Source organism: Cavia porcellus, unplaced genomic scaffold (genome assembly GCF_034190915.1).
Source record: "Cavia porcellus strain 051 isolate PalLab524CR breed Dunkin Hartley unplaced genomic scaffold, mCavPor4.1 scaffold_5, whole genome shotgun sequence".
NCBI classification, from domain to species: Eukaryota; Metazoa; Chordata; class Mammalia; order Rodentia; family Caviidae; genus Cavia; species Cavia porcellus.
The window spans coordinates 60,414,156-60,428,849 of record NW_026947488.1 but is presented as its reverse complement, the minus strand read 5'-3'; the positions used below and the strand labels follow the sequence as shown (position 1 = coordinate 60,428,849).

Below are 14,694 nucleotides of genomic sequence, written 5' to 3'. Positions count from 1 at the left end.
TCTGTGAGCCTCTCTGAAGGAGCATACTGCTAAGGTGAATTTGCGTAGGTGATTTCAGAAGTTAAGAACTTTTCATCTCACAGTTGCCTAGGACTAGAGGAAAAGATTGATACTGCCTTAAGTAAGACAGTTATAAGGTATTAATAAACCTATGTGAGGACCAGAGTTCTTGTTACTACCTCCAATCTCGCCAGCTACACCTTCACAGACACACAGTGAACAAGCAGTGTAAAATGCCTTTTACAAAACCAATCTGTACGTGCAATTCTCAGATGCAGTGTGCAAACAGAAACCAGAGGGGTCTTGTGTTATGAGTGATGTTGCTGCTTGCCTGCAATGACTTCTTATTTGAGGTTTTCATATTTCTTTGAGTTTTCTCTTGGGTCACATCAGTGCCAGTGAGTATACTGTATTCTACTTTTGGGGATCCATGGGGTCAGGGTCTTCTACATCACAGAGGTCTGTCTTCTACATCACAGAGAAGAAGCATGGCTGTGGAGAATACTCCTTTAATTCAGGGACGACCCAATGGGATGCATCCAGGGACACACACTCGGACACCATTCTACGTAAACCCAGACATGCTTCTGCTGCTTTTAATTAGACAGATAAAATTAGCAAGGAGATTAAGGTAAAAGGAGAAATTAAAAATATTTAAGTGTTAGGTGGAATTTACAAAAGTGAATCGAACAATGAGGTACAAGAAGGAATGTAAAGAGAAACACAGACACATTGAAACATTCCTCGGATGCCACGTGGCTTACGCTAGTCCACAGGTAAGGCAAGGATTTGTCCTTGCCTCCTCTTAAACTGCAGATTCCAGGGATATGGAAGAACATTCTCCAGCAACATTTTCTTTCTCCTTTTCTTCAGATGTTATCAAGAATAACTAATCAGTCAGTATCACTCTAGAATAGCCCACACTGCATCCAATTCAAACCACTCACCTGTTTCCTGTCTGAATTTGCAAACTCTTAAGAGTTTTTTTTTCCCTTTCATGTTTATTTTTTTTCCCATCTCCTCAATTCCCATTAAGCCAAGAGGCCCCTGGGACAACCAGAAAGCCAAACTGACAACATATTCTGGCCCCATTGGACTTCCCAGGTGCACAGATTTCCCAGTTCTTTTTTTCTTATTTGCATCTGGTATGAACAAGCATAGTCATTTTATAACGAAGACATACATATGCGTGCCCTTGCACACGGAAACAGGTTTTTCTATTTTTTTTTTTCCAATTTGTGGTATCTTTTTCCTTTTTGCAGAAAATGCAAACAAAAGAAAAACAAGGTTTTCAATTGAAGGTACATCTCTTCTTCAATATGAAGACATTAATTGAATTGGTTGGATCCCCATGCAGTGGTCAGCAAAGTCCTTTGGCAACTGACAGAACAACATCTGGAGACTCAGGAGCTGGGTTTTGTTTGAAGAAACTTCCCTACCGGAGTCATGAGCAAAGGGAAATGGATGTGGGAGAGCAAGGGGCTCTTGGGGAGGAGCATGAAAGGAGAAAAGAAAAGAACATCATTGGTGAAGAAAATGGAACACAGCTTCTGTTCCTTCCTTCCACCTCCTTTCCTTCTTCCTGTAGATAGCAGTTCCAGCCCAGTGAGGGTGGAAGCCGAGTTCTGTCTTGTTCCCCCGATACACATTGTTTTGTCTCCGCTACTGTTAAGATCACCTTCTGTATCTTAATTGTTACGTTTTTGGTTTCCCACGGTGTCACAGACATGCCTCTGCCACTGAGAGATGAAGGTTGCCTGCAAACAACAGGTCCACTTCATCATCGATGGAAACAGATTTCAAGCTGAAAAGTGGGTCTCTCCAGCACATTCCACTGTGGTCAACCGCTAGGTCCCCCTGGAGCCTGCTCCTCTTCCTTTCTCTCCTCCCCCAAGTAGGCAAGAGTCTCATGCCATGGCCGTTGGTGACTGACTCATCTGGACTCTCATAGAGTGGATGCTGTTCAGGATCTTCTTCTGATGGCCTGCCAGGGTGACCCCTATTCTCAGGAGGTCTCTAGAAGGGAAACAGACACAGAGGAAGTCATGCTGGTGTTAGGGCAACATTTCCCAGGTCCAAATTCATCACCAAAGGCATAGCATGTAAATATGTTTAAAACCCAACTAGTCTAAGTTCACTCACATTTTTGGCACATTTCTAATTAGATATTTTCTTTCTCAATCTTACATTCTCCACACAGTGGTCCTTGTCTCTAATATCTCCCCCAGTTTGAACAGTCTAGGAAGACTTGCCCTTATTCCTCACCTATGGGTTCTGCCACAGACCCTTTGTGTCCATAACCCTTAAATGGACTGGAATTTTCCTCTGCTATGTCTTTGAACACTTCCAAGGCATACTCTATGGGGCTTCAGTTATTCTGTGGAAATTTCTGCCTAAATTAGTGGACACCCACTGAGACTGAAAAGATATGGAGCTGCCTGGTCTTTAGATGTTTTCTCTTGAATTTCAGATTTCTGCTTCTATTTGAATTTTCATTTCATGCATTTTTAAGAAGGGTGATCTCAAAATAACTAAAAATATCTGCTCGAGCAGGAACCTAAAGAATATTTCCAGGGTGGGGTTTGTATTGGATTCATCTTTGATCTGTATTAACATGAACAAGTTCAAGGCTTAAATTTGGTCTTGGATAGGCCCATGCATCTTCTCTTAATTGATAATAACAATATATAACACTGTTTGAGTGTGCCTTATGTACCATATACTATCTCATCTAAACTTATAAGGGTGCATTCATAAAAATTGATAAAGCACTACAAAATCATAAATAATAGCACTTTATTAGCAATCATTTCTTGCATTTGTTCTATGGGCAGGTAATTGGCTTTGTGCTTCTAAATGCTGTTCTTTCTGTCTCCTACCACAGTGAGATGGACACTATTATTGCATGCATGTTTAGAGGTAAATAGTGTTAAGAGAAGTTAAGTAATGTGCTCCAAAGAAAGAGTGGATTCACATACGGGACAGCCAGGTTCTCGGTGCCCATGCAGGGTTTCTCTCAGGACTGTTAAAGTCCTGACTGTGTTTCCCTAAAGCCCTCCCGACACCAGCATGGCAGATCTCTTGGCATAGTGCATACCCTGATGGACACTGGGCTCGATCTCTGTCCACAATTCCTTCCCAGCCTCCTTTCAGCTGAAGTCAGTCAGTCAGGTTGAGATAGTCAAATTGCCTGTGGCTTTTTAGCAAACTCTTTTGGGAAGCGTGCTTGAATTCTGAATTCACAAATTGCCCCACAATCTATTTTATCGAGTCCTTCATTTTCTTTTTTCATCTTTTATCCTTCAAGAAATAAACTGAATTGCTCCAATAGTGTACGGACATGGTGTACTTTGAAGTAAATCCCTTCATTTTCAGTTTGACTTTCCTTTCAGTCTTCTCCTTGTTCATATCTTTGAGGCTGTCCCCGATGGAGGGAACTGCTTCCCTTGGTCCCTTTACATGGTGGGGGAAACAGGACAGCAGCCTCTGCCTACCTCCATGTAGATTGCAGTGGGAAAGCAGGAGTCACCCAGCTTCTTGAATTCCATGTCTCTGCCTGAACTCAGGCCACTATATCTAGGGACATCCGTGTTACCTCAAAGAATGGGGAGGCTGATTTTCTCCTGCTGAGGTATTTTTTAAAATTTTATTTTCTGCTGTTTACTTGGCAATCATTCAAAATGCCAGGAACTGTCCTTTTTTAAGCATTAGGAAATGAATCTTCTGTAAAAATAGATTCTGATGGTTAGTGCATTCAAGGCTGGATATATATTCAAACTATCTCCCTGAAAAAAGTGGAGGCTCCATCATTTCTGACAGGAACAAACCTCAGGGAGGTGGAGCTTGACTCCAGGAAGACTGACACCAAGAAGGTATAGCATTAGGAAGCTGTGTTTCTGGGGCTCAAGTGTGTACCTTTCCATCTCCCTGTCTGGGATTCAGTGGCTGCCCTGACCAGGAGAAAATCTCAGAACTTAGCCCTGTGCCTGATACATAATAGAAGATCAATTAGTGTTTGGCAAATGACTAACTGGTATATCATCTCCCATGAGAAATGTATATTACAGGCCACCAGATCCCACCCTGGAGCTTTCAGTATAAATTTCAGACCAGGAAGCCTATGAAATTTCTTGATGGATGTGTATGTGCATTTTGGAGAAGGAGGCGGTTTCCTGGTTAGCATTATTTGAACTTCTGCAAGTGCAGAAGCAAGAATTGATCCTTGCTAACTTAAATCCAATGGTTCACCTACTCTGCTGCAGAGTGGAATCACTTGAGTGGAATCACTTTGAAAATCCTGATGCCTAGGTCTCGGCGGACACCAACTAGTCACAAGCTGGGAGTGGGAACCAGGTATCAGTGATTTTTAAATATCTCCAGGTGACTCCTGAGTCTGGCACAGTAGGAGAACCACTGCAGCCTTGTGGTTTGGGGAGAATGGTTTTCTGGTATAACAGCAGAAAAGGAGGTTTAAGTCCTGGCTTGGCCATGTGTGAGCACTGATGTACATCATTTCAGAATATGCTGAGTAGGAAGAGTAGAACTAGGCAAATATTTCCTAAACTGCAGTTTCATAAAAACCTGCCCCTCAAAAATATGGTTCCATGGTATTTAATAATTTTAAATAGGTTTCTTTATTTCAGAATTTCTCATGGCCTTTATAATGCTAATATGAGCAGTGAATCTCCAAGAGAGTGATAAAGTGCCCCATATTTCCCAAATTTATTTGACCATGGGACCTTTTTTTCCAAGGAGAACTTATTAACATTTCCCACAAGTGGTGCTGCTCAGAACATTCTTGGGAAATGATGGACTGCATGGATCTTTAAGACCCTTTCTGGCTCTTGTCTTATTTGAATAAGTTTACTTTATGTGTTTCTCCAAATTCCTGTGGGAGCAGCAGACTGGTAAATAATTTGTGGGGGATGGAAATGTGTGCTGATTCACAAGCACTATCGGAGCCTGAGGACAGGCTTCCTGCATGGCCCCTTGTTGCTGAATCAGTGCGACGCCTTTGTGGCTCCGTTGTTTAAAGTGCTGGCTGGCTATGTTCTTTCCATCTGGATGCTCCCTTTGATGGCTTGAGTTTATAAACTTAAATGGAGGAGAGACTCTTGGTGATTAGGAAAATGACATATGGTTATGTCTTTGAAGATCTCTCGTTTGGGACCCAGAATAGATCGCCTCCTTCCTCTCCAGCTTCTGACCGCCTCCCCCTCCATCTTCCAAGGCATACCCCCCCACATGCCTGGTTCAGTGCAGACAAGAGGTAGCCAAGATGGGACTAGAAATAGGACTCGTATCATCAGCAGTAGCAGGGTGGAAGCTACCTGTGTGCTGGACAAAAGGGTCTCACATTACTTACTCTGATGTCATCTGGGTGACCAGCTGTAGTGAGGTGAAGCCAGCAGTGAGGAAGCTGTCTCTGTACTGAACCATTTTGATGGCACCGAGCCATTCATCCACGGTAGTAAATGCTGTGAAATCTGGGATGGAGCGGTCGAGCAGGGGCTGGGAAGGCCTGGGGAGAGAGAAGAGCAGGTGATCCTACAGCAGAAGAGTTGTATGCACAGAAGCGTGGTGCAGATTGCAGGCTGATGGCAGGCCATGTAGGTAGACCAGCAGACCCCATGAGGTGGAGCCTGGGCTGACCCATCCTGCCTTACAGAACCTACATCAGTGCCACTAAGGGTTTAGTCTCCCTGATTCTGTGTACTGTCACAGGTCAGTCAACACAGAAAGGCAGATTGGCACAGCATTCAGTTGAAGGGAAGGAAATCCCTTAACTTCTTTTTCCACTGAAATCTAGGAGCCTTACTGTCTAAAGATACAATCCTTTAAAAGATATGTCCAGTATACCACAACCACTCTAAATTTACTGGTAATATTTTTTCTTCCAGTGTCATCATTGGTTACTTGAAAAAATTGGAACACAGAAATGGAACACCATGACTTTATCTGGAATATTTTTAAGATAGCCATTCAGGTATCCAAGCAAGAAACTAGAGTGTCATCTTGACATTTCTTCAACCTCCAGCCCCAAAGATTTTTACTTCTCCAATCTCTTGAAATTATCTACTGCTTTGCAAAGCCAGTACTGTGACTGAAGGCACTATCTCTCTATCATGACTCTTGAAGTGTTCTCCTTCACAAGATTCACATTGCAGTCAGATGCTTTTTACAAAATACAGACAAGATCGAGCTAAAAACTCTCAGATGCCATGAAGCACATCAAAACCTTTAATAGGTGCTCACTGCTCTGACAATCATGCTACAATCATTCTACCAGGGCCTAAAGTCTCTGAGAAGTCTCTGGCCACCCTCAGCCTCACCTATTCCTCCCACTTGCACTCAGCACCTGGCCTGGGCTTGCTCACCCTGGAACCTTTGCACATTCCTCCCCCTGTCCTATTCCTGTCATCTTATCCACTTAATGCATTGTGCCCTTCAGCCCTGAGCTGAGATGACACTCATCAGGAAAACCTCTTTACAAGCAGATAAAGGTACAAGCTTTCTGTGCCCCATGTACCATTCCTGCCCCAGCAGCTATTAAGGTTTTAATTTTGCATTTCTTTTCATGATCACCTGATTAATGTTTGTTGTCTTTAAATTATTTTAACCTTCTCGAGGGTAAGGAATATCTCTGCATTACTCATTCTATAGTACTAGTATCAGACAGAGTGCTTGGACTATAACCACATAATAAATTTTGGTTGAAAAGATGAATTACTAAGTGAGCAAGCAATGCAAATGCAGCTTTGTAGCACAGAGCTGGAAAAAGCTGATAGTGGTTCTGTGCACTTACAACAATCCCAAACTGTTTTGTATTTCTGTGTTACACAACAATCACAACCTTTCCCTGCCAATATATTGTTTACTAAAGTTCTAAGATGTAGCTCTACCTGCCTGGATGACTTGTGTGGTCAGTCAAAAGATGGCTTCTGGAAAAAGATCTTTCAGAAATAAGGAATCATAATGATCAAATCAGACAGCTCAGTTACTCTGTTATACAGCCTAGCGCTAAGTCCATGAGAAGGCTGCAGCAGGGAATATTTTAAAGATGAAAGGAAGAATCTTGGGACTCTCTGCATTAGTGGATAAGCTCTGCCTCCCCATCTCAACATGTCTCCACCAAGAAGACCATCACGTGTAGGAGTCACCTGGTCCCACTAGACTCACACGGCGGTGATGGTTGCCACAGTCTTGAGACTTGCCGGGTTCCGGATCATCTTGTCCAGGGTGTTGACTATCTCTGCAAAGCGGGGCCGGCTATTCCGGTCCTTCTGCCAACAGTCCAGCATGAGCTGGTGGAGAGCAGCTGGGCAGTCCATGGGAGGGGGCAGCCGGTAGTCCTGCTCAATGGCATTGATGACCTGTAGAGGTGACAGGGTACAGGTGTGACTGGAGGATAAGCCACCAGCTAGCCATTTACAAATTAGCCTCTGTGTCTAAAACCTCCCTGACCAGGTTAGCTCAAGCATGTTGGTCTGTGACCACATGTCTCCTATCATAACAGACTTTCTGTATCTCCCTCACTCCAGGCTGTGGGTTTCTAGAAAGCAAGGACCACATCTGATCGTCCCTTGGTGTCCTGTCCCTACTAACCAGTGCAGATCTGACACACATGAGGTCTTTGTAAATTCCCACTGAAGAATGTTGAGGAACTTCCCTTTGTCTCCTCCCCTTTAGAAGATATAGGGTCCATTTCTGCTTTACTGGTACTGAGGTGAAGAAAGTACAACACATGGGGGACCTGGTGAACCCATCAGTTACACAGGACATCCCCAAACCCTGAAGTGATTTTATGCTCTCTTTCCTGAGGGAGGAGAAAGGCAGGAGAGGGACCAGAACTGATGGGGGCCTGCTCTGTGCCAGGGACCCTCCAGGTCCTTCTACGGATTGTTTGCCTTCATTTTCATGAGGCAGCAACCTGAATGAGGGAAAAGATCATTAGGTTAAACATTGGGTTAAAAAATAGGAAAACAATCAAAATTTTAAGGTGGTCCAACTAATGAATATCTCCAATCAAGTTTTGGTAATTTTCAAGAACTCCTGGGGATAATTTTGTAAGAATTTTGAGATCTTTCAATAGCTTAGTTTTCAGATGTTGGTATTTTTCATTCTGCTTAATTCCTAATTCATTTAAATCAATTGTGCCTGTTCTGTGCTTTTTGTACTAGGAAAAAAAAATAACTTTAAGTGGCCCAAGTGCTAAACATAATAAATTATGGCACACAAGACTTGGGAAAACAAGCTTGGAGTGTAACATAGGCTTTAAAGTGATGTTACAAAAATATATCTATTGAAATGGAAATAAGCTCACATTGTAATATGAGGCAAAAGAACAGGCTGTATGAATGCAGGTATAGTATAATCTTGATTTATAAAGGACAGAAATCAAAACAAAACAAAATCCAACAATTATACACATGCATAGAAAAGACCTTGGAAACTCCATCCACCATGGCATTAATGATGATTGCCTCTGGGCAGGTGGAAATACGAATGCTCTTTAGGTTTTTCTTTTCACTTCAGTGTTATGGCCTTCTTTTCACTGTATTTTTTATTGTCTAATAATTATACATTGATTTTATATTAAAGTACCTTACTCGACAAAGAAACTGATTTGGAGTTCAAAGATTTTCTGGTGTTTTTATAATTTTAAAAAATTAAATGTATTAGAACTGATTATCATTTTAACATGAAAAGTTGCTCAAAATGTATTTCTAATCAGTTTATATTTTTATAATTTCTAAGCTCAGCATATATGACATGAGATGGGGCATGAGATAATACAACCTGACGTTATTCGAGATAATCAAGGTGTATTATTTTTTCATTCAATATGGTAAAAAGAAAAAAAAAAAAAGCATGAAACCATACCAATACTGTCACTGTCGAAAAAGACCAGTAACTGGGGACATACACTTTGGAACAATGAGTCGCACTAACACATTTTTACCTCCTTCAACTGCTGTCAATCAAATTCCCTGCTGCCCTCTTAGGAGAACATTTTAACTCCATGTCCCCCATGAGAAAAACGAAGGCATAAGCAGTGAGACAGTTTGCCCAGAGGTAGACAGCTGGCAAGTGATAGGGCTGAGAATAAAGCACAGGTACCTGGTTTTAATTTTTTTTTCAGGTTTGAATACCCAGAAAGCCACTGTTCCTAGGTTTTGGGGTGATACCTAGAGCCTAGGAAATCAGCCCCTGGAGCTGTCTGATGTCTCAAGGGCATGATGTGAAGCTAAACTAATCCGTGGGAATGAGCAGCTGGCATTATTCCAATCAGCCTGGCTCATTAGTCCGCCCCTTTTCCATCTCCCCTTAGGCAACCAGGTGAGGGGAGCCCATGCTCTCCCCTCATTGTGGAAACAAATGGGATTACCCATCAGAGCCCAGAAGCTCTTTCTGGGTTACTAAGTGCAAACCCACATGGCCATATTGCTGCAAGAACAGCGGGGTGATTAGAGGCATAGGTCCTCACAGTCTAGGTTCAAATCCTAGCTCCATTTCTTATTAGCTACAAAATGTTGGGAGAATTACTTGACTTCCTAAAACTGCACAGATGGGTCATTAAAAAGATCAAATGGCACAATGAAGTGATGCAAGCTGAGCGCTGCACAAATGCATATCAGAAAGAATCCTCATCCCACGGAGGGTGATATTACCGCTGTATGTCCTACAGCAGACGTTTTCTTGGCAAAGAGCAGGCTACTACTAGTTGTTTTGGAGGTCTAGGAAGCAGTGTTCAAAATCACCAAGCATTAGTATATGCGGCAGGATAGAGGGTAGCTGCAGGAACTCCTTCCCATGTTTGTGTTTCTAAAGTGGGGGTTCACTCCATTTGTCATTTCTTCTAAATAGTGCTCATCAGTACCTGAGCTGCTTGTCTGTGAGCAATGATGCCTTTGCACATAGAAAAATCTTTACCCATAATCCAAAGAAAAAAATACCTAAAACATTAATTCATATACAGATAGCACTTATCTACTTATCTTTGAAGTGCTAGGGCCTTGAAAACTTTGAATCTGAATGTTTTGTATGTTTCTTTTTTCCCAATACTGGGTATTGATCTAAGGACCCTGTGCTTGCCAGGCAGGTGTTGTGCTGCTGAGCTATATCTCCGGACTTGTACTTTTTTTCAGTGTCTGTCACTTACAGTCAAATTAAATCATCCCCCTATAAAACATAATTTTGGGGCTCTAGTAAGACTTGGGGATCACTCTTGGTCACACTTCCCTTGCTTGCAGAACAGGGAAAAGATGTGCAGAAACACCTTCAGATGGCCTCCTCATATCCTCGACCCCAGGGGCCATGTTTGAAGTGAAAGAAAGATAAAAGCCTAGGCTTGGGGGCACAGGATGTCTTGCCTAGCACAGGTGGAAACCTGAGTGACAGTTAGGCCCCTTCATTGGTCACTAGGAGGATGGGAGGAGTGGAGATTAGAGAGTGATCAGGTAGCATTCCCAGAGAGAAGAAAGAGCGAAGGTGTATGTGAATAGGATGGGACTATTTTAAGCACCCTCCTGTCTCCCGAGGGTAATCTACAGTAACTCTTTTGGCCACCCTGAAACACTGTAAATAAGCAAACAACCCAGGGCTCACAGATGAGCTAGAGATGGCGAGGTACAGAAAGGAAATGTACCTTTGTCCACCTGGACCCAGAGAGAGAGAGGGTGTCGGGACGGGTTAGGGACCAGAGGCAGGTGACTTATATGCCTCTGGGAAATGAGCAGAGCCCTCCCTTGACCATCATGTCCTCAGGGCCTCCTGGCCACCCCTGAACCTGCGTTTTCCATTAGTGAGTTGGGCAGCAGCTGATGCCAACTCGACCTTGCACTGGAGAGAGTGAAGTGAGGAGCTCAGAGCGGTGGAGGAACCAGGGCAGAGTGGGTTAAGTTGAGCTCTGATGTTTCAATAATACCGCAGCTTCTCTCCACAGACACTGCCACTCTCATTATCTCTGTCAATCAGATCCAAGCAGCAGAACTTCCAAGTTGCTCTCTCTGGCTGACAGACTCTCTGTACATGTTCAAAGACCTTCCTGGGCTCCGGAAACCCAATTACCAGCACTCCGACTTGCCTCTGCAATTCTCTTCCTTAAAGCTTTTCAATTGTCATCTGTAAAATCCTTTACAGCCACTACCTCCATGGTTTCTGATGAGGGAGGCCCCAGCCCAGCACCTGGGAGCCCCCAGGCTCTCTCCCAGGCCATGTTGTAGAAACTTTGAATGGGTACAAAGTAACCTCCTGTCCACCATCAGGAGCAGAGCACCACTTGGAACAGTGTTGTAAGGGCTTTGTTTCAGAGAAATACAAGCAAATTAGAATAAACTGAAACTTTTCAGATATTCTTACCCATTCTAAGACCCAGCTCAAACGTCAAATATCCAGGAAGCTTTCCCCACCCACAGAAGCCCTATAAATTTGCCACAAGACCCTGAACTTCTCAAAAACAAAACCAGCAGGCACAATGTTTGGTCACAATTAGGATGCAGTGACTGTGTGTAGAATGATTTGGAATTCTGAAAATTTAATACCAAAACTCTATTTGTTTTCAGCATAGGTGAACACATTTACTTAGTATATGGTGAATATCAAATCTTGCCTGTCAGTTCTGTAATCCAGTCTATGTGGGTTGAATTATTCTCAAAGGATTAAGGTCTCAGGGAGGGATAAGATGGGCCTGCTTTGTCTGGTAACATTCCTTACTCATCTAACAGGGAGTGTGCAGCTGATTTCATTAAAGCAGGCTCAGCGTCAACTCTGCCACTTATTCATTGGACATGCTGTAGGAGCAAAGGAGAGGTGTGGATAATCACAGATAATAGAGGACCTAGGTGTCACCCATGGGTGACATCACCATGGTTACGGGTACAGTCATTTTACCCACTGGAGGCAGAGCCCATGCCAGCAGAGACCACTGTTCCAAGGACACCCGCTCCTTTCCACACAGTCTCACTGGGAAATTGCTGCCTTTCTCAATCTTCTTTATGGCTTTAACCCCCTTAGTGGACAGGGGGCTGGCTGAGGACAGTTTCCACAAGCTTGTGAGTACCTTAAGCCCATACAGATGTGAAGGTGTTTAAAGTAACAGAAACCAGATCCAGACTGAAAAGAGTCCTACTGCTTCCAGTCTATGAGCTGGGAACTGTCTCCCATGGGGTAGAGCAAGTGGAGAACACAGACTCAAGTTTAATCATCTCCTTTCCAAAGGTAGGGTATATATTTAAAACACAAAAGAGGACTGGGCCTTGAGGAACTGCCTGGGTCAAAGGTAGTGTTTTGAAATCTAGGTAGGACTTTTGATCAGAGCCTGGTCAAGGCAGGCAACGCTAAATATGCTTCTTTGCTCTTTAGTAACTATGGAGCAAAGTTTCCCATTTAGAATACCCCCAAAATGCCTCCTGTTACAGCATCTCTGATGTCCCTTCTCTTTCCTCTCCTTCCCTTGTCCCTTGCAGGTAGCCTGGAGGAACACTGATGACCTTCCACAGACAGGATCCTGTTCTGGGATCCCATCTAAATCTGCCCTTTTTGGAATGTGTTCTTGGCTCCCCCTTCATTGACAGTGATATGGGCTTACAGGAGGACGGCTTCCCCACAGAAGAAAGTCCTTTACAGGTCCTCTCCATAAAGCTGAAGATGCAAGTTCCAGGTACCCAGCCAGTCCAAAGCAGTAGAATTGTCACAGAGGAGTAAGACAGGAACCCAGGCCCTGGGCCTCCGATCACTGTTCATTCATCTCTATCCATCATGCATGTGGAAGGAAACACAGATCCTGGGCTGTGTGACACAGGGTAGAATCTCCTGCTTAGTTTGGGCTTGATCTTTTCATGGTCTATGGCCATGTGAAACCAACCCATGGTCTCTCTAGCTGAGTCTGTACCTGCATATTTATAGACTTTATGGTCACTGGTTAGTCCAAACATTTAAGCCAAGGATAACCCCTTACCCCTGCTCTCACCACTTCAACCTCAGGTTTATGAGAAGACAGCTTATGTCCACTGTGTGTGGGATCGCTTTGAGAGGTGTTTGTGGAGATCAAGTCCTCTGACACTTACATCTTGGTTGGACATATCCCAGTAGGGTCTCTCTCCAAATGACATGACTTCCCACATGACAATCCCGTAGCTCCAGACATCGCTGGCTGATGTGAACTTGCGGTAGGCGATGGCTTCTGGTGCTGTCCATCTCACAGGAATCTTCCCTCCCTGGAAGAAGAAGATCAGTTTAGCCACCGCTCTCCAGCTGATGGAACAGATGTACATGGGACATCTTCCCACTCCCCCGCTCCCATATCTTGTTAATTAAATTGGTCAGGAGAATCCTTGCCCCACAATTTGGCAACACTGCTGTGCCTACTTAGAGGAGTTCAAAAGGATCACTGTGGCCTGTGCTGGTTTCATGACATATGCAGGCACACCAATAGCAGGTGGGTGACAGGTACCAAATCTTCATGACCACCCTGATTCTCAGCAGACTGATTCTAATATTTTGTCAGGGAGTGTACAATTGTCTTAAACACACTAGGACTACCTGAGATTGGCTACCCGAGTAAAATTGTGACTCTTTGAAATGGCAATGTAAAAGTTACAGTATTCAAGCCAGGAGGAAACTTGAAAGCAAAGAGAGAATGGAAGAGGCACTTCGCTTGCAGATCCCTCCCACTGCGAGATCACACTGGGCTTCCCTTGGCCCTATTTCCACTGTTGCATTCCTGGGAGAAAGGTTTTCTAACTGTGCAACCTGCAGACAGCTCCTAGGCTGAAGGGGCCTTGGATGGACTTGGGGTTGTAGCCTGTCCATATGCTAGTTGTCTCCCTTGCCCTTCTATGGAGGTCGGGGAGACTGCAGATCTGTGCTCTTAACGAGTTATCTTTGGGTTTGTTTCTCCTCCTTCTTACCCTGTAGCCCCACACCAGAGTTCCTAACCTGTCTCTCTGTGACTTTAGTTTGACTGCCAGACCTTGGAGCAGCCAAGTGTTGTTTACCTAAGGAGCTGATGTACAGCTTTCATTCATCCACCCCATCAACAAGTAAGCAATAAGCACTGTTTTGGGTGAGGAGGAGCTGGAGCTCCAGGGATGAGCCACCATATTCCCTGCCCTCATGCTACATAGGACATTGGGGACACAGACTACAAAAAGAAACTTAAAATGTAGTTACAATAATTTCAAAGAGGAAAGATGAGGATGTGGCTGAGCCCAGGGGGTCTGGAACTGGGATAGACTCCCTAACATAGGCAGAGTCAGAGGAGATGTGTCCTGTAGTGGGCAAATGTTCCCAGAGCCTTAGGCTGGGTTGGGACACCAGTATGTCCCCTCCTGTGTGACCAGGTCAAGTTACCTAACCTGTCCTGTGCCTGTTTCTTACCAGGATCTGGACAGGCAGTGATCCTGAGGATAAGTGGTTATATCCATGTGGAACAGGGCATAGTAAGGGCTGTGTTCACTATTACTGGCTCAGTCCTACAGGACAAGCAGAAGTTCACCAGGCAAAGTGAGAAGTGGAAAGAATTTCAGGAAGTGCAATGGCTAGATGAAGAAAAATGAGAGGCATCATGAACCACCCAGGCTGGCTGGATGGGCAATGGCCAAGGGGCAAGGAAAAGGAGGTGAAGATACAGCTCAAATGAGGGTGCTGTGAGGTATGTCCCACCTCAGTGCTGCTTCTAGCTGTAGAGTGGCC

At 44.0% G+C, this 14,694-nt stretch overlaps 1 protein-coding gene across 2 annotated transcripts in view; it reads right to left on the bottom strand.

The window, feature by feature from the left end:
- Positions 1-582: 582 nt before the first annotated feature.
- The window catches only part of Ephb1 (EPH receptor B1), a 402,826-nt gene continuing 388,714 nt past the window's right edge, over positions 583-14,694 (bottom strand). For both annotated transcript variants that reach the window (XM_063249038.1, XM_063249037.1), the window contains 4 exons: positions 13,068-13,217; positions 7,180-7,373; positions 5,366-5,521; positions 583-2,016 (listed from right to left, as the gene is read on the bottom strand). In XM_063249038.1, coding sequence (XP_063105108.1) covers positions 1,908-2,016; positions 5,366-5,521; positions 7,180-7,373; positions 13,068-13,217 — 609 coding nt within the window. In that variant the 3' untranslated portion in view covers positions 583-1,907. The remainder of the gene's footprint in view (positions 2,017-5,365; positions 5,522-7,179; positions 7,374-13,067; positions 13,218-14,694) is intronic.